The sequence below is a fragment of the Tursiops truncatus genome, chromosome 4 (assembly GCF_011762595.2).
Source record: "Tursiops truncatus isolate mTurTru1 chromosome 4, mTurTru1.mat.Y, whole genome shotgun sequence".
NCBI lineage: Eukaryota > Metazoa > Chordata > Mammalia > Artiodactyla > Delphinidae > Tursiops > Tursiops truncatus.
Window position 1 is genome coordinate 1,342,579 of NC_047037.1, and position 19,735 is coordinate 1,362,313.

A 19,735-nucleotide genomic window follows, 5' to 3' on the forward strand; every position below is an offset into this window, starting at 1 on the left:
CTACCTTACCTAAACCATAAATTCATTTAACTTAGCTCAAGCAAGAGCATCTGCTTGATTGAAGACAGATAGCTTGTCATTGCAGATACGGTCCATTCACAGCTGACGTCGCTGCTCACTTTTCCTGAGTAGCTTTATTAGCTCAAAATCCTTCTCAACACAATATGCAAATTTTGATGTGCTTCAGCTTTATGATAATTTTATAACTGGAGTAACTTTTTTAAAGAATGTTGCCAACACATTTCAAAACACAACTTGCAAATTAGCAAACACCTGTAAGTAATTCAGCAGAATAAAGTTTCAATCCAAATGGTTGTTAGAAAGAAGAATAGTATTTTAAGTAAAACTGAGTTCAACTAAGCTTTAAAATCTTCCTTGAGTTATTTGTTAAAGTTGTTTACCTTTGAAGTACAATGAGCTAATTATACCACTTGTTAGAGTAACACTAATGCTTAATGCAGATTTCCTAGAGAACCTGCCTGTCCAGATCCTGCCTGTCCTTCAAGGCCCAGTTCAGGATCAAGCCCTCCTCCCCGACCCCTCCCCCATGACACTAATTCTGACCTGTTGTAGGGTAGGTATCACAGTCTGCCGTGTATTTAAATGATTTGTGTTCTCTCCTTCCCTCTCTCAGGACTGTAAGCTCCTTGAAGGCTGTACCACTGTTGAATCATTCTCCACCCAGGATTCTAGCACAATGCCTCACATAATCTAGGCTCTTTAATTGTTATTTAAGAATACGAAGTTAAGAAATACTACTGTTTAGCACGGAGGTAATGTAAATTCTTCAGAATGCTTGATTTCTATAATGAATCGAAGCTTTTTGTTGTTGTTATTTTAAACCAGGTATAATAATCCCGAGAAACTTCTGGAAACAAGATGTGGACGGTGCGGGGAGTGGGCCAATTGTTTCACACTGTGCTGCAGAGCCCTGGGCTTCGAAGCCCGCTACGTCTGGGATTACACAGGTGTGGACGCCGTGTGGGCAGAGGCCAGGGTGGTCTTGCTGACTTCAGGATGGGGTGTACAGTCCCGCCTTGTCAGTCTGTGTTTCCATTTGCCTTCTGTAAATAGCAGTAATCCCAGCCTCGTGGGGTTTTCTTTTGCTTTTTTTAATGGGGATCACAGGATTGTTTTTAGTACCCCTAGCATTTTGCCTGGTACTTTACACTATGAACATTTTTTATTAACAATTTATCGTGACATTTTAGTAGTGCTGTTTCTCTATGGATAAGAACGTGTGTAATAATGTTTTGTAGAAATCTTCATTTTTGTAGAGATTAGTGTAAAAGATTTAGTAATCTTAATATACAATAAAATATAATAATAGCCATGTGAGATTTATATTGTCCTTATTTAGTTATAACTTGTGTCACATGTTAAAAAGTTTTTCTTCTTAGATCTTTTTACTTGTGTTTCTGTTATTTTCTTAGGATAAAATGAAACCTTCACTTAATAGTTATTGTTCTCTTAACAGTCAGATAGAGACCATCAGTAACCAGACATCCTCTGTTAGACCTCTGCTGGCCTACAGTTCCAAAGTGGAATTAACTCCTTCACATTAGCAAACTGTGTGCATTAGTCCTATGGTTTACGTGCTGTTGTTCAATGTGTTTGCCCTTTTCAGAGTTACAGCTCACATTATTTTTAATTAAGCCTAAAACTGACTGTATTAAAGGAGATTTTCCAAAACAATTGCAAGGATTTCAAAGAGAGAGAGAGGGACTTCCTTGGCGGGCCAATGGTTAAGACTCCATGCTTCCACTGCAGGGGGCACGGGTTCGGTCCCTGGTTGGGGAGCTAGGATCTCAAATGCCGCAGGGCACGGCCAGAAAATAAAAATAAAAAGTAAAAAAAAAAAGTCATCAAGAATTGCCCCTATTAAAAAAGAAGAGAGAGAGAGAGAAATTAAAGCAGGTGTTCTAGAGTCTTGTGTGCCACAAAATGCTCACTTGTTAATTAAAATTTAGACTCTTGCATATTATCACGTGGTTCTCATCTTAGGCGTTTGTATATAGTTATTGGAAGTCTTGGTTTTATAAACTTAGCTTTTGTTTTTCTCTTTCTGTCGCGTCTTTGTCTGTCACTTGCGTAGACCACGTCTGGACAGAAGTGTACTCCCCTTCTCAGCAGCGGTGGCTGCACTGTGACGCGTGTGAAGACGTCTGTGACAAGCCCCTCCTCTATGAGATCGGCTGGGGCAAGAAGCTGTCCTACGTCATCGCATTTTCTAAAGATGAGGTAGGACGGAAGAGAAAAAATGTGTTCTAAGAATAAAATTTTTTTTTCTTTTTTGACAGCCTTTGAAGGTATAATTGACATAAAATAAGCAGCACTTGTTTAAAGTGTACAATTTAATAAGTGTTGTCATTTGTATATGCCCGAGAGATGACCTTTGCAGTCAAGGTGGTGAACACATCCATTATCCCGGGAGTTTCCTTGTGTTCGTTCTCGCTCCTTCTTGCCCCTCTCCAGGCAACCACAGATCTACTCTCTGAGACTGTACACTAATGTGCATTTCCAGAGTTGTATGTAAACGGAATCATATATACTCTTTTTGACGGGGGGAGGGGTTTATTTTACTCATCATAATTATTTTGAGGTTCCTCCATGTGTTTACAAGTATCAATAATTTATTCTTTTTATTGCTGAGCAGTATTCCATCATATGAATGTACCACGGTTTGTTTATCCATTTGCCTGTTGATGGACATTTGGGTACTTTGCAGTTTTTTACTATTTCAAATACAGCTGCACAAGTCTTTATATGGGCATATGCTTTCTTTTCTCTTTGGTAAATGCCTGCTAGTGGAATGACCGAATCGTATGGTAGGTGATTGTTTAACTTTTTAAAAAACTGGCTCAACTGTTTTCCAAAGTGATGATGCTGTTTTGCATTCTCATCAGCAATATGTGCGAATTCCCAGTTTCTCCATATTCTTGCTAACAGTATGGTCTGACTTTTTCATTTTAGCCCTTTTTAGGAGACGGGCGGTGGTGTCGCATTGTGGTTTCATTTGCATTTCCCTGAGGACCAACACTGAGCATCTTTTTTATGGGATTGTTTGTCATCCATTTCTCTTCTTTGCCCTTTCTTTTTTTAATTGGGTTGTTCATTTTCTTATTCTTGAGTTTTGAGAGTTCTTCATACATTCTGAATACAAGTCCTTTTTCAGGTATGTGCTTTGCAAGGATTTTCTCCCTATCTGGCTTGTCTTTTTATTTTCTCAGTGACTTTTGAAGAGAAGAAATTGATGAAGTCCAGTTTATCAATTTGTTCTTTTGTGGATCTTGCTTTTTGATGTTATGTCTAAGAGATGTTTGCCTAGCCCGAGCCACAAGGATTTTCTCCTGCATTTTCTTTTAGAAGTTTTATACTTTTAGTTTTACACTTGTGTCCGTGATCCATTTTGGGCTAATTTTTGTAGATAGTCCAAGGTGTGAATTGAAATTCATTATTTTGCATATGGATAATGAATTGTTCTAGCACCGTTTGTTGAAAAAGTTATCCCTTTCCACTGAATTGGCCTTGTACCTTTGTCAAAAATCAGTTCTATAATATATTTATATATAATTTATATATTCAGTACAATAAAAATGGAGTGTTTATTTGTTGAATTTTGTGAAATCGGCTTTGTAGGTAAGTTATAAACAGCTAAATGTTCTGAAACTTTTATCTCCTAATCACAGTCTTTCTTGGAAGTGTACTGGTTAGAAAATGAATAAAAAGCATATTCTCTTCGATTTTTTTTCCCACAGGTTTTAAAATGTTAAACAAAGGACAGCATTTAAAAAATTCTATTTAAGAATTACATGCATTCTAGGTATTTAGCAAATTAATGTTGATGGTTGTAATCTTATTAAATATTTCTGTCCTGTAATTCGAGGTGGTTGACGTCACTTGGCGATATTCTTGTAAACATGAAGAGGTGATCTCCAGAAGAACTGAAATTAAAGAAGAGTTACTTCGAGAAACTATTAATACACTTAATAGGCAGGTATGTGATGGGCATTTGGCATTTTTCAGAGGACATTTGAAATATTATATAATCAAGAATAGCCAATTTTTAACCCAGTGAAGTTCTTCAAGTAGTAGCATTATTTTACAATGAAAAATATTTAAATATTTAAATTAAAATTTTTGAGAACTTGTTTTAAGTATTGTGAGGTGGGGTTTTTTTTGGCTTAAATTGTCACATCTCAAAGTTCAGTGAAACAAAATTTCCATATATATACTAGTTGACATAAAAAATATGTTGCCTTATTTTTCGAAGTAATTGTGTCTTGAATATAATTACCCACACACTTGTCCACGTAGGGAAATTTCTGGAACAAGGTACGGGAAGTTGTTAACAATGAGTATTTCTGGGAAGAGGACTGGGGGGTCCAAGAGGGAAGTTTCAGCTTTGATTTTATACCCCTTTGGTAGTACTGAAAATTTTTTTTTACTATATATATATATATATATATATATATATATATATATGCATATTATTTTGCAATTAGAATAGGGCAGATCACCTTACAGTGGTTGAGATTCAGTGTTTCAGTGCGTTCACCTGTTTTGAGCTTGGCTCCTTGGGCCATTTGATGATTGGCAAATGCCTGGAAGGGAGAAGAGGTGCAGTTCAGTTCACCTCAGTTTGTTTCTTCCCTTGGGATCTTAGCTTCTTCAGGTCGGGATACCTTTGTAGTTTTGTGTTGCATTCAGACAGGTGTGTGTGTGTGTGTGTGTATGTGTGTGTGTGTGTGTGTGTGTGTCTGTGTGTGTGTGTGTGTGTGTGTGTCTGTGTGTGTGTGTGTGTGTGTGTCTGTGTGTGTGTGTGTGTGTGTGTGTGTGTCCCTGCTGTCCTCGCCTTTCTCAGCAGGACACTTGTTTAAACTTAAGCCAGTAAAGGGCATGGGAAGTTGGATATATTTTCCAAAATTACATGTATGAAAACAAAGTTGGTTACTTCTTTCCAAGACCCTGTTAAAATACAAATGTCTTAATTATATTCATACTTAGAGATGGACCTCTGCATTCCCCTAACCGTTAATGACGGTTTTTTAAACGTGCATTACAGAGGCAGATATCTTTGTCAGAAAACAGAAGAAAAGAACTTCTCCAGAGGATCATTGTGGAGCTTGTTGAATTTATATCTCCCAAAAGCCCTAAGCCTGGAGAACTTGGAGGAAGGATATCTGGGTCCTTGGCGTGGAGAGTAGCCCGAGGTGAAACGGATCCAGAGGTATTTACTTCATTACAGCCTGATAACCTTCTCACTTTACCACTTCCTGTCCTGTGCCCTTTACGTACAGAAAAACACGGTTGGCCACGACCTTTCAATGAACTTTGCAGGGTAATTATTAAAAAATGTAAACATTTGAAGAGAACCAATAATAGATTGATGTAGTATAATTACATACAAGAGTTAGCAAAGCAATTAAAATGGGATTTTTCTGTTGTTACCTTACGTAAATTTCTAGGGCAGTTATGACTAAAGTACATAAAAACGCATTAATTGTAAGTGTACAGCTTAACAGATTTTCACGAATTGTGATTCCTCATGTGACCACTAACCAGAATAAGAAGTCAGACAAGCAGGTGTCTGAACGACCTGAGTTCCCTTCCAGCCACTGCCTTTCACCCCTAAGAGTGACCTTTTTCCTGGTTTCTAATATCATGGACTAGTTTTGCCTGTTATTGTGCTTTATGTAAATGGAATCATACAGGATGTACTCTTTTGTGGACGATTTCTGTCTCAACATTATTTAGTGAGATTCACACTTGTTGCTGCATGTTTATAGTACATTTATTTTCTCATTGTGGTATAATATTCCACTGTGTGAATATAGTATAATTTATCCACATCACTATTGGGTATTCGGGTCGTTTCTCGATTTTGGCTTAAAATTGTGCTGCTGTGCTATTTACAATAGCCAAGACATGGAAACAACCTAAATGTCCATCAACAGATGAATGTATAAAGAAGTTGTGGTACATACATACAATGGAATACTATTCAGCCATAAGAAAGAATGAAGTAATGCCATTTGCAGCAACATGGATGGACCTAGAGATTATCATACTAAGTGAAGTAAGTCAACAAAGACAAATATTACATGATATCACTTGTATGTGGAATCTAAAACATAATACAAATGAATCTATTTACAAAACAGAAGCAGACTCCACAGACATAGAAAACAAACTTATGGTTGCCCAAAGGGGAGAGGAATGGGTTATAAATTAGGAGTATGGGATTAAGAGATGCACACTACCATGTATAAAAGAGATAAACAACAAGGGTTCACTGTATAGCACAGAAAACTATATCCAGTATCTTGTAATACCTGTAATGGAAAATAACCTGAAAAATATATATATAGAAATAACTGAACCACTTTGCTGTACAGTTAAAATTAACGCAATATTGTATATCATTGTATATATTTATTGTATATTGTATATTATTATTTATAATATATTGTATTGTATATTATTATTTTTTTAGTAAGAAATTACTTTTTTTTCCTGGAAAACATAGGGTTTTTTTAAATTTATTTATTTTTTATTGAAGTATAATTGACTTACAATGTTGTGTTTCAGGTGTACAGCAAAGTGATTCAGTTATACGTACATATATATTTTTTTTTTCCGATTTTAAATTTGCACTTTGGTGCTGAATGATGAAGTTGAATGTCTGTTCTTTAAACTTTCGTTTATTTATTTATTTTTATTTCTGGCTGTGTCAGGTCTTCGGTTGCCGCATGTGGGATCTTACTGTTGCGGTGCACGGGCTCTTCGTTGCAGCGCGTGGGCTTCTCTAGTTGTGGCGCGTGGGTTTTCTCTCTCGTTGCGGCGCGTGGGCTCCTGTAGTTCGGGGCGCGCAGGCTCTCGTTGAAGTGCGCAGGCTCAGTAGCGCGGCGCACGGGCTTAGTTGCCCCGCGGCATGTGGGATCTTAGTTCCCCGACCAGGGACCAAATCCACGTCCCCTGCGTTGGAAGGTGGATTCTTAACCACTGGGCCACCAGGGAAGTCCCATTCTTTAAACCTTTGGATATCCTCTTTTGTGAAGTCCCGTTCAGTGCTAGGAAAACTTTATAAAGTGGGAAAAATAATAGAACCTGGGTAATTCAGCAGATGAAAGTGTGTATTTCTTATTACATACTTGCCTGCATCTGGTTTGGGCTAGAAAGTGTTGTTGCTCTGAGTACTATTATATAGTCAAACTTATTTGAAGATATTATCACTTGACTAGTCTCCCAAAATTAAATAATGAACAATGGAAATGTAATTTCTAGAGTTAGGGACTAGCATTAAAGCAGTGTGCTCTGTAATGGACATTAAGTACAATAGACTGTCCTTTGCTCTTAGGGAGCTTAAAGTTGACTCACTAGAAAGTATTTAATATAAACGTCTAAGAAGATAAGCAATGAAAAATGCTTGAAAGGAAAATAATCCATCACGGTAGAAGTATCAAACAGCTCCACACAAAGTTTTATATCTACTTTTTCTAAATTTGCCAGTTACACCTCATTTCTCTAATAAAGGAATATGTCCCGAAGGAGAGAATTATCTCTAGTAAACTTTGTTTACTCTTAAATTTATCCCATCATCTTTAGCTGGCAGTTAGAAGTGTTGGTTCAGCTATAGAATTACAAGATCTAATTTCAACAAATAATTCAGATCACTGCTGATGCAGTGCAAGTTACAAGTCTAAATCTAAATGAAGCCAATTGAAAAGAGCTAATGTAATTCACAGCTGTGTTCAGTTTAAAATGGGGGTATTTAGGTCTTCGCTTCTTTTTCTTTTTGTGGATGAGTGCGCTTCCTCTTGCATGGCATATACATTGATTAAACTTTAAAAATATGAATTGGGTCCTATGCCCGGATTGTTTTCCCTAATGAACATTTTTTAAATTTCTCAATTATTGGAGACCATATTAGGGCCGTGGATTTAAAAAATCATTTTCCTCTTTACAAATAGATGTTTGTTTTAAAAGTCAGTCCTAAAAAATTAGGGAACTGTATCTTGAAATCGGTTGGAAAAAGAAGGAAACATTGGTGATATTTTCATAAAGAGAAGTTTTGTCTTAATCTTATATTTTAAAGAAATTATGAAATATGATATATTCAGTAACGTATATTTTTCTTTTCCCTTTGGTAATTAGTTATCCTTGGTAAAATGGTAGACAATGCTACTTTAATATTTTAATTCCACCTGGGTTATGTCAGCACTCTGAAATATCTTTGATAGAGAAGAGAAGAATTGAGGAGTATTGTTACGTGCTCGTTTTAAACTGTAGTGTACTAATGCATAGTTAGAAAATCACCTCCTAAAAATAATAAATCACCTCCTAAAAATAATAAACTGCCCTTTTTTTTTTAACCATATCCAGGTTCTGCTAGGGAATTCTCTTGTTTATACATTTATAAATATTTTTCTCTTTCCATCTCTAAGATGTTTTATATTCTACTTATTGATCCTTGTACATTTGAAGTTTTTACATTGTGTACTACCTAGTTCCCAATGTTTAACAGGAAAGCATCACCTACTATCTTGATTGATTAGTAAATTGATTAGTTAGAAGCAAGAGGTTGATACAGACTAGAGCAGTGGTTCTCAACAGTGGATGACTGCCTTCCAGGAGCCATCTGTAATGTCCAGGGACATTTTGGGGGTTCCAGCTGTGAGGGGCAGTACCACTGGCATCTGGTGGGTGAGGGGCCAGGGATGCTGCCGAGCAGCCTGCAGTGCACAGGGCAGCCCAGCCCCGCACACCACACGCTGCTATGCTCACATCTGAGCGGGAGGGGATGTTGTGTCGGTGCCACAGACAGGCGTGGGACAAATACATCCTCTTCCTCAAACCTGAGATTCAACCGGTGATTCAGGCGCCTGTTTTACATTAAAATAAACATTTATTTTGTAATAGAATGCAAAATTTGCCTGGAATTTTAAGGTGAAACAGGAGTTTTTGTAGCAATTTCACATGTGCGGAAGATTGTTTCCAGCTATACCTCCCAGGCACTGTCCTCTCTTCGGGCATCAAGAAAGGACCCTGGTGAAACGGCTTTAGGCTGAGGCCTGAAGGGTGAGAAAGAATCACGTAGCTGGAGAGCAGAAGGAACAGCATTCCAGACGGAGGGAACAGCATGTGTCACGGCGCCATGGCAGGAAGCAGCTGGGCCTTTGTGAGGAACTAAAGAAGAAGTAACACGGTGCGGGTGAAGAGACCGCAGAGAAGGGTGCCGTGGGACCTGGTTGGAGAAGGAGCACAGGACAAGCCACGTGGGCCCTGGTAGCCCTGGTAGAGGTGTGGCGTTCCTGTGCAGTGAGAGGTCAGTGGAGCCAGTTAAGCAGGAAGGTGAGGGACTCCCCTGGGGGGTCCAGTGGTTGAGACTCCGCACTTCCACTGCAGGGGCCGTGGGTTCAATTCCTGGTCGGGGAACTAAGGTCCCCCATGCCACGTGGTGCAGCCAAAAAAAAAAAGAAAGTGATGTGTCCCAATTTACATTTTTAACAATCACGTTGATGACTGTGTGGAGAGGTGAAGAGTTGAAAGCTGGGAAATCAGCTGTAGGAGAGGATTGCAGCATCCAATTAAGACGTGGTGGTGGAAATGAAGTCATGTTGACACAAAATCCGAAAAGTGTAAGTCAGCTACAGTTTATATTTCTTGTTTTCTGTCTAGTAATGTTTGGTGCTACGTCAGCATCATCCTGTTCATATTTAATCTGTAAAATATTTTCCAGATTTTCCAATGGCACCAGTTTTTCATTTTCAAGTTGAAGGAATCTCTTAACCACTATCCATAGCAGTACCTCTCTATGTATCTGTTTTCTATTATGTTGAAAAGCTAATTCTGCTTTCTTTTTAAGAGTAAAGAAACCCTGTTCATCCCCTCTGAAAACGAGAAGATTTCTAAACAGCTCCACCTTTGCTATAATATAGTAAAAAATCATTATGTCCGCATTTCAAGTAATAACCAAACCATTTCTGGATGGGAGAATGGTGTGTGGAGAATGGAATCCATATTCAGAAAAGTTGAAACAGACTGGAACATGGTAACGTAATGCTTGAAGCTGTTTAAAACTTCAGTCGTTGTTTAAACAAATATAGATTGGCTTCATTTTTCAGCTGTGCATAATGTGAAACTGGATATCAAAATTACTTTTAGTAATGCTTAAAGTTGTAAAAGAAGATCCTGCTCTCTGTTTAATGAAATGTCCATTCGAAATCTCTGTGTTTATATCAAGAAAGTATCCATTTTCATCAAAGAGGCCGAATTTAATTCTTTCATGGGGAAAAATAATCCAGTGTATGACCAGCTCATGTGACTAGTTTTTGCATGAATATGTAGAGTATACTGTTATCCACTGCCTTCATAGATGTGTCCTGATTGCCTGCTACGGGCAGGCTCTTAGGGACTGTAACCCATTTAGTCCAAAGTCCCAAGAGCTAACCATCTAACACGCTTCTGTTTCATAAGAATGTCGATGATTGAGCGGCGATATTGGTTATTTCTTCTCTGTTTCCTAAAGATAAAGGGAGAAATGGATGGTGTGACTGTAGTAGTTCATTATACCAACTTGTACGTTGTTGTCACTTGTTGTCTGGAATAAGAGGCTTTGCTTTTAGACTGCCCTCCCCCTTAGGCACACACCAAAAACAAGCTCAGAGCAGCTCACATGACCTCAGTAGGTCTGACCATATTATTGATGGGTTTCACTGGAGTGAATGAGCTTATAGGCAGCTTTAACTTGCCCCCTGAAGAGTGAGAAGCTGTTCACTTGTAAGGCATAGTGAGTAGATTTAGCAGGTGAGTCACAGATGAACAGCTGCTGGTGTTCATGAGCATCTACTACATGCTTATCACTGTACCAGCCATTAATCAGAGTACAGAGGACATACAAAGATAAGGTCCCTGCTTTCTTCCACCACCACCACCACCCCCCCATAGGTTTTTGTTCTAAACTTACCTTGGTGCTTATTTTGACCATCTTTTTGTATTAAGCCAAGAATGATTTGTAGGCTCATTGAGATTGTAGGTGGAGGAATTCTCTCCCTTAGCTAAGGAAGGGCATAAAATGTAATACAAGATAAAATTTAAAACTTCAAGATACGTGTATCTGTAATTGACTCTTCTCGCTGATGAGAGAGGATGAGCTTCTTCTGGAAAACCATCCTTACCTGAAGAATTGCTCTGAACAGAAAGCAGGAGAGGACAGACATGGCGTTTACCCAAGGACTAGCGTGTGCTGAACTGGAGACAAGGCATGCCTCGGCGCCCTGACCACCGGCCTGGTGGAGAAGACAGCACTGTGCCGAGGAGCAGGGCTAGTGTGTGGCATGCTCGCGTCCTGCTCCCGTTTGCTCATCGGCACACGCGCACCGAGCGCCTGCTGTAACCGGCACAGCTCTCACCGCGAGGACGCGCAGGTGAAGGTGCCACCGGTGTCGGCCTTCACAGTCCAGGAAGCGTGAGCAGCCACGACGCAGGGCGCTGTAACAAGGACGCCAGCGTGTTACCATGGGGACTGCGGGAGGCTGGCAGAGCGCCACAGCGCCAGCGCTGCTGGGGCTGCACGCGGAGAGCGGAGTAGGTGCTCGCGAGACAGGGCCGGAGCGTGCAGGGCAGGGCTCGCTTCCAGACCTCTGAGTAGACGGTCGTGGCCGGAGCCGGGGTGTTGTGTGAGAAGGCTTTACGTAAGGCAAGTGAGGTGTGAGGGCCATTAAGTATGAAACAAGAGCCTACTGAAGCAAAGTTTGTGCCTTCGTATGCTTTTACGAGGGGCGCCATTTTTCAAAAAGCTAAATGAATCCATTCCCGGTTAAAATACTTAATTAGTAAATTAAGAAGAATGCTGGAATTGTAACTGCGCTTGTAGAGACTAATCACTCCAAAGTCATATGTCGCCATTTAAAAATGAATTTTTCGCCTAAATCAATCTCTCGTCGTTCTGTTCGAGGGCGCCCCCTGCTAGGGATTCTCTAACTCGGCTAAAACTAGAGGCACATTCCACTCTGTAATCGCCACGCTGGAGTCACGGCAGGTCCCGTGCAGCCCGTCTGTGGGTGATTAGAACAGAACCTTGGCAGCCTCCCGGGAGCACAGAGACTCTGAATTTTACTCCTTAGCAAAGACACTGTTCAGTGGTGTCTGGATTTGAAGGGAACATAAAAAGCTCAATCAAGAGTCTCCTTTTTAGGAGTGATGTTAGTGGCTTCCTGACTAGTCTCCCTGCATTGCCCTGGCCCCTTCAAAGATGTTTTTCTGGCTACAGCATGGAGAACATTGGCAGAACCCCGTTCGTTACTGAGTGCTCTCAGGGTGAGAAGCAGCTCCGGTCTTCTGAGTCTGGCCCTCGCCTTGCACCACCAGGCTGCCCCCTGGCTCTCTGCATGCGCTGCCCAGCCTTGCCCCCCCTCCCCGCGGAACCTCGTTTCTTTCCTTTCTGTGAGACTAACTTATTCTTACCCTTAGGACCTGTGTAAGCCTCATTCCGTCCAGTCCCGGCCGGCTGGTTCCTTTTACCCTGTATTGACTCGTGGCATCATGCCCCTCCCCTTCCTGAAGTTTATTCTACGCACGTGTGTGAGAACAGATTGTCTCTCTCCTACCGGACTGTAAACATTGCCCGGGCAGAGACCTTGTCTTTTCCTACTCACTTCTGTGCTCTCAGTATTCACATGTCTAGCATAGTGCCTGATACGTAGCAAATGTTTAATAATAAAGACGGGTGGATGTGAGAACGAGCGCTTGAGTGTGTACGGCATAAATTCTGCGGGGCACCCGAGGGCCATGTCGAGCACCGCAGGAGCTCTGTTCATTCAGACTGTGCCCCGTGGATGTTCCTCAGTACTTTGCAGTTTTGAGCAGTTTTGTCATTCTCAATGCCACTAGAGTCACGTTAGCCCTTTCGGGCGCACGGCGTGATGTCAGGAATTGACCCCCTCAGCCATTCGGCAGCCGTGCACCCTGTCATACTCTGTGCTCTGCACTTAGGGCCTAGTGGTGAGTTACGAGGTGCACCCAAGGTGAGCTAGGCCTGTGTAGGAGGAAGACACGTGGACCAGCTGTTTCGGTCAGCAAGGTGGGCGCTGGAAGGACACACGAGGAAGAGCCGCTGCACCTCACGCCGGAGCCTTGCAGAAGAAATGATATCCGAGGGGGCGGCAGAGGGGAGTTTCTCAGAGAGGGACATGAGAAACAGTGTGCACACGCACAGAAGCGGGAAACACCCGCAACTTCAGAGAAGAGGAAGCAGTCGGGAACGCGGGGAGAGCAGCGGGGAATAAGGCCGGAGGGGTGAACGGTTGTCAGGCCCCAGGGACTTTGATGACCTTGCACTTATGCAATAGGAAACCTTGCAGGAGTTCAGGCAAAGGAGGGCCATCATCACACTGGCCATCCAGAGGCTACAGATGGAATAAGTAGGAAGCATAGTCTGGAAAGATGTAAATACAGTGGGAACTGACAGTGTTCACGTTGGACCTCAGTTGAAAAATTGGAATAACCAAAAATAAGATTCATGAGCTAGAGCAGCTTACTAGCATTCGATTAGGGTTTCTTGAAATACAGCTGCTCTGCTGGATATCTGTAGGAATGACTGACTGCACCGTGAACTCAGAGTTCATCGCAGCAGCCGCGGCAGAATGAGCATTTTAAGTGTGTACTGAAGAGCAGCTTCAAACAGTGCAGTGCAAACTGAACCTCCAGGAAACCATAACAGCCGGCTAACCAGCCTGGCATGTTTCTCATGTGATGAGAAAATCTTTAAGTGCAGATCTTCCCAAGAATGTGAAATACGGAAAGAAGCTGATGTGCAGATTGTTCACAGTCTTGAGAGTAGTGGTCGCAGCCACAACCCGCAGGACCCGTTTCAGCAGGGTGCATGGCAAGCAGTATAACTTAGATCTGAAGCCACAGATGCACTGGTCTCACTCCTCCCCACAGGTTGTGTGTGATGTGCTTTCGTTGTCTACAGATGCCAGAGAGGGGCCAGGGTGGATCACGTACAAATTTAAAAAGCCAACAGGCAAAACATTTGTTGAAGGTAAATCAAGAAGTTCGGAACGATCAACAGTTACAGAAATGCTTTTTTTCCCCTTTAGAGCAAACAGTTGCCTGTTGGAGAGGTTATAAAGTATTTTTTTCTCCTAAATAAATTATAATTACCGGTTCTGTTGGTTTCACACCTAGACAGGACCACAGTTGGAGGTTTATGTAAATCCTGATGTTTTGGTACATTTCAAAGTGCCAAACTGAGTATATACATAGTATACTATGGAACTGAGTATACATAGTGTACTCAGTTACCATAGTAACATCCTACAGTCTCTAAAAATGCTGAGTTAAATAAGTCGGTTAAAGTGCTACAGACAGAATATGTTGCGTCCAAAAGATGACATGAATTTTCAATATAAATAGGGTCTACTTTATCTCCATACGCTGTTTCTTTAGCCTAAGAGAACTTTTATTTTCTCACAGTATGCTTAAAGGTTTATTTAAGCATCTAAGAATCCAATGATGAATTTCACCCTATCCTTTAACGTTTTAGAGTTGTAAAAACTGATGCCTTCAGGACTGAAACATGTAAGTCTTAGAAAAAGCAATTTTCAGACATGTTCAACAGCCATTATAAGCCTTCTGTGACAGTTAAAAACAGTTCTAATTAGATTGTCTTCACTTCCAACTGTGATCAGGTATTTTCCATGTGTACCTGTAAGACTTTTCTGTCATATCTCAAAATTAGAAGCTTTAAGAAAGAAGAAGAAGAAAAAAATTTTGGCCCAGACTCACGTGATATAATTAAGGCAGTTCTTGGGGGTAAACTAGAACTTTGAAGTTAGCTTGACTTCAGCCTATCGTATTTTATATGCCCACACTTTTAGGGGGGCATTTGAAGCCACTGAGCTCTGAAAACACACAAGACACAGAAGACAGGTTTTGAGACATAAATATATTTGCCCCCTGTCTTTCAGTTTCTTCCCACCACCTTTCTTCCAGTGACCCCTCTGTCTGGCTCTTCTTTCCCAGGTAGCCCCCTTTACCAGCCTCTCCTCTGGAGGAGTGATTACATTATGGATAATCCCTAGGTGCCCAGGAGTTTAGTGTTGGTGAGACTAACAGCTCCCTGGCAGCTTTGCTGCAGCCCTGAGCCCAGGCTCTCCATGCACACAGCTCTCGGGGGAGCGAGCAGGAGGTACACACGCATCCGAGGTGCTAGAGTGAGGTACCCGGGACCCGAGTGGGGCAGGCGACCGTGCAGACAGCTGGGATGGTTGTGCAGGACAGCAGCAGGCGCTTTATGTGTTTCTGGTCTAAGGAGTTTTAAGTCATCTTCCCTGGAGAGTGACTGTTTAACGGTTTCATTGTCTCCAGCTCACTGATTCTAAAAACTCAAATTAGCCAGCATATTTAACCTGTAGGACAACTAGGTAGAGGTTGCCGAGCAGAATAGCGTATCAACAGCATGCTAGCAGCGACTGACGTTTTACTTGATGGCTGAGGGCTAGAATAGGAAGGAATTGGGCATTTCCATGGCAGGTGTGTTTCATGCGGTACTGCCAGCTACTTGCCCCTGAGAAGTAGATTAGCTGTTTCTGAAAGAACGTATGTGTGCGCGCGCGCAAGTTTCTAGTACTTAAATACTGTTTATTAAACCCCATAAACCCAGAGCCTGTGCCCCCAGAGCATTTATGATTTGGTTAAGTTAGATAATACAAGCACACCTGAAATAAAACAGTTATATTTGGGTCACGGAGTATTGGCAGTTCAAGGCGGGATGCACTTGTGGAGGACCATGAAAACTGCGAGTTTGGATGTCATGCAAGAGGCAGGTACTTGCTGTACGTTCTAGACCAGCAAACAGTGGGATGTTAAAAACATTAATTAGGCAGTTGCAGAAAGATGAGTGTAAAGTCACGACCGAAGTGTTAAGTGCAGTAAGACCAAAGGAAAGGGTTTTTCGCTTTTTTTTTTTTTCCAAGACTTATTTCAAAGAAATGCATGGATTATTGTGGGAGTTTGGACATTAGGGATAAATGACTAAAGAGTCAGGTTCTCAGGGGTTCAAGCCTGGGTGAGTGGGCCAGGGCTGTGGACGTTCAGTTTTCACGTCAACACATTTGAAGAGTGTGGATGAAACTGTGAAGGGAGCTGGACTGGAGGCAGCGGTCGGTCTGGATGTCTTAGGGAGGACATTGACGGTGGTCACAGCACTGACGGTGAAGGCCTGGGCAGCATCCTGTTTAGAGAGGCTTGCGGGGAGCATGGACTTTTAGCCTTGTAAACCTTTCCCGTTGCTTAGCACTGACTGAGGTTTTTGCTTGATTTAGAGGATATGGCCCATCTCATTCTAGGAAAGCTTATCTGAAAACCCAGGCTTAGAAAAGAAGATACATTAAGGAATAATTGCATTTAAAAAGACTTCATTTTCAGCAGGATTCATCATAAAGTTCATTTTAAATAGCTGGACTGGGGACTTCCCTGGTGGTGAAGTGGTTAAGAATCCGCCTGCCAATGCAGGGGACACTGGTTCGAGCCCTGGTCCAGGAAGATCCCACATGCCGCGGAGCAGCTAGGCCCGTGAGCCACAACTACTGAGCCTGTGCTTTAGAGCCTGCGAGCCACAGCTACTGAGCCCACGTGCTGCAACTACTGAAACCCGTGTTCCGCAACGAGACGCCACCGCAATGAGAAGCCCACACACCGCAACAGAGTAGCCCCCACTGGACGCAGCCACAGAAAACCCACGTGCAGCAACAAAGACCCAACGCAGCCAAAAATAAACAAATAAATGTAAAAAATTAATAAATAAAAAATAAATAAATAGCTGGAGTTGGTAATTTAAAAGAGAATATGATTTACCAAAATTTTGGTTAGCATGCAGCCTTAGGGCTCTACTTATTGAGGCACCTGTATTCAAATAATACCTTACATCCATAGCAAAAGACGCTATCGCAAAGATTGCTAATAAAATGAAAAATTGTTAGCAGTAAAAATCTTTTCAGTGGGGAAAAGTTATGTTTTAAATAACCATTTGTGCATAGTTCCTGTGGCAATAAGACTTTGACTATATGTGTTTTTCTACACTGTTTGATTATCTCTGACAGTTCCTTTTCTCCCACCTACTTTATAGGTGTATTTAACCCGAAAGGAAGGATCGTCTTATGCTTACATTTCCTGGAAGTTTGAATGTGGGTCAGTTGGCCTCAACGTAGATAACATTTCCATTAGGACAAGTAGCCAGACCTTTGAGACAGGAACAGTACAGTGGAAATTGAGATCTGATGCAGCACAAGTAGAGCTGGCGGGCGGTAAGCATTTGACGGGAGAAGTAATCGTGAAGTGTGTGTTCAGCACTCTGAAGGGTGATTGTGCTTATCTGAGATGTAGTTGAGTTTTCCTTAGCCTAGACTTATTCATACTGTTGCAGTAAAAAAAAAAAAAAAAAAAATTTAAGTTAAAACCTGTAGTTTAACCTCATTATTAATAGTAGGGCTGATGTTTTTCATTGTGAAACACAGATGGAAGGAGAAAACATCATTTCTTTTTTCAGAGGACACATTTCCTCCATAAAGAATAATTTGTATTTATTTTTTAAGGGTTGATTTTTACCTATAAGGCAGGTATGTCAAATGCATTCCGAAACTACCTCTTTATGTTCTTACCAAAAGCAAAGTGTTAATTTTTTTTTTCTCCAACAGATAAAATTCTTCGCTCCTATCATGATTTTTCTGGTGCCACTGAAGTTATTTTGGAAGCAGAATTAAGCAGAGGAGATGGTGTTGTTGCTTGGCAACACACCCAGCTGTTTAGACAAAGCTTAAATGACCCTGAAGAAAATTGTTTGGAGATAATTATAAAATTCAGTGACCTTTGAGAACCTGAACATTATAGAAAAGCTGGCAATAATCAAGGACATAGCATGTTCTAAAGTAGTCTGTTGGTTCCGTGCATGCTTAGATGGCAGTGTTCTACCCCCTGCTAGCGTATTTCCTTGTTGGCTATCCATCGTGTTAACCCTCATGAAAATGTATCTTTTTACTGTGGACCCTAATGAAACCTTGAATTAAAAGCTTCCTTCCATATGTGACTCTGATTTGGAGTGAAGTCTTACTGCCCCACTGTGAGATTTTAACCTAAAAGTCGTAAGTATGGTTTTAAAAGTAAAATGAAGGTATTCGTGATTAAATGCTATTCGTGATTATGATGACATCTTAAGCTAATAATAGTAACTTGACAGTTTCTGATCATTCTGGCATTAATTTCTCCGTAAGTAATTGAAATAGATTTCCTAAGATTTTTTAATTTTTAATAAACGTGAAAGTGTAGTATTTCATAAGTTACAGAGCATGAAAATTTTTATGACTGTAAATACGTACGCATTTAAGAAATAAAATGAATTATTTTGCGTTATATCTTTTTAGTGATTACTTTGGCTAAATAAAAATCATAAGTATGCTAAACATTGAAAACCACTTGAATAGACAAGAATTATGAAAACAGTTAACACTGCGTAAATTCAAAGATACATTATAGATCCATAATATGTGGACACTTCTGAAAATGCTTTACTTTTGAGTTTACTTTTGAGTATTTTTATCTACCTCATTGAATAAAATGTTTATTCTTGACTTTGAAACTATGTAACTGGGATTATTCAGTGTGTATACACTGTATCAAGAGTGTGTGTGTGTGTGTGTGTGTGTGTTCCATGTAACGTCTCCAGTTAAACTTAGTGAACATATATGAAGTGTTTTGTGTGCACTGCAAGGGATGCGGTGACGAAGACGACCACGGCCCCACTCCCTAAATGCTTTTTGTCACGTTCTGCAGAGCGAGTTCTCAGCTCTCCCGGCCGGAAAAGTACGTTCTCAGACATTCTCACCCTGTGCAACTCACTAGCATGTTTACATGCGTTGTGAAATATGTACTGGAATTCTGAAACAAAGGTCTTATGTTTTCTTTTTAATTGTAGTCCAACTCTGCTGAGGATCACCTTCTTGCTAAAAAGTTACACTTAAAGGTAGCTTGTGCGTCTAAATTTATTAATACGTCTCGAATATTAGAAAATTTTCTGGAATTCTGAAACTGTTAAGTTAATCATAGCATCGTAGAGTGGCCAAATACGTGAAGTTGGACAGCCTTGTCTCCTACCTGTCTCGAAGTGTCTGGTTTTGTCAAGGTAAGTATTTGGATGATAAGTGGAACAATACTCTTCATGAGAAAAACTGGAGCTTGACAAGCCATCTTGTTAAAGATGGCAACAGAGATAAACTGAATGTACTTTATCTATGAAAAGGAAACATTCTAATTTTTACTGTGGCTTTAAGCAGAAAGTTCAAATGTCCTGTATTTTTAGAGTTGAACTACTGAAGAGAAAAGCAGTTGCACACTTTTCTTAAGTGTGTTCCTTGAGAGTTCCAACCTCAGGGTACCTGACACACGTTAATAGATATTTTATGATACAGACAAGTTTGGCAATAGTACAGAAGGTATGAGACAAAGCAATTCTCAGTAATGTGTACGGCATAGTGAGTAAACCAGTAAGGCAAAAGTAACTGAGGCAGAGACGGGCTGTGATAGTACAAACCCCGTGAATAAACTGGCAGTCACATTAGCTGCCCTTTATAAAGCAGTCATCGGAGATCTTTTTTTATTTTCTTTCCAGCTGAAAAATTGTAATTAATTTGCAGGGTTTTTCATTTATCTCGATCAAAACAAATTTCAGAATCCA

At 40.7% G+C, this 19,735-nt stretch overlaps 1 protein-coding gene across 3 annotated transcripts in view; it reads left to right on the forward strand.

Moving 5' to 3' along the window:
• The window catches only part of NGLY1 (N-glycanase 1), a 62,648-nt gene extending 44,234 nt beyond the window's left edge, over nt 1-18,414 (forward strand). For 2 of the 3 annotated variants that reach the window (XM_019948621.3, XM_019948622.3), the window contains 7 exons: nt 847-968; nt 2,096-2,241; nt 3,887-3,997; nt 5,066-5,230; nt 9,869-10,054; nt 17,135-17,312; nt 17,703-18,414. In XM_019948621.3, the coding sequence (XP_019804180.2) occupies nt 847-968; nt 2,096-2,241; nt 3,887-3,997; nt 5,066-5,230; nt 9,869-10,054; nt 17,135-17,312; nt 17,703-17,878 (1,084 nt within the window). In that variant the 3' untranslated portion in view covers nt 17,879-18,414. The remainder of the gene's footprint in view (nt 1-846; nt 969-2,095; nt 2,242-3,886; nt 3,998-5,065; nt 5,231-9,868; nt 10,055-17,134; nt 17,313-17,702) is intronic. The other variant, XM_019948623.3, reaches the window with a different exon arrangement.
• Nucleotides 18,415-19,735: the final 1,321 nt, after the last annotated feature.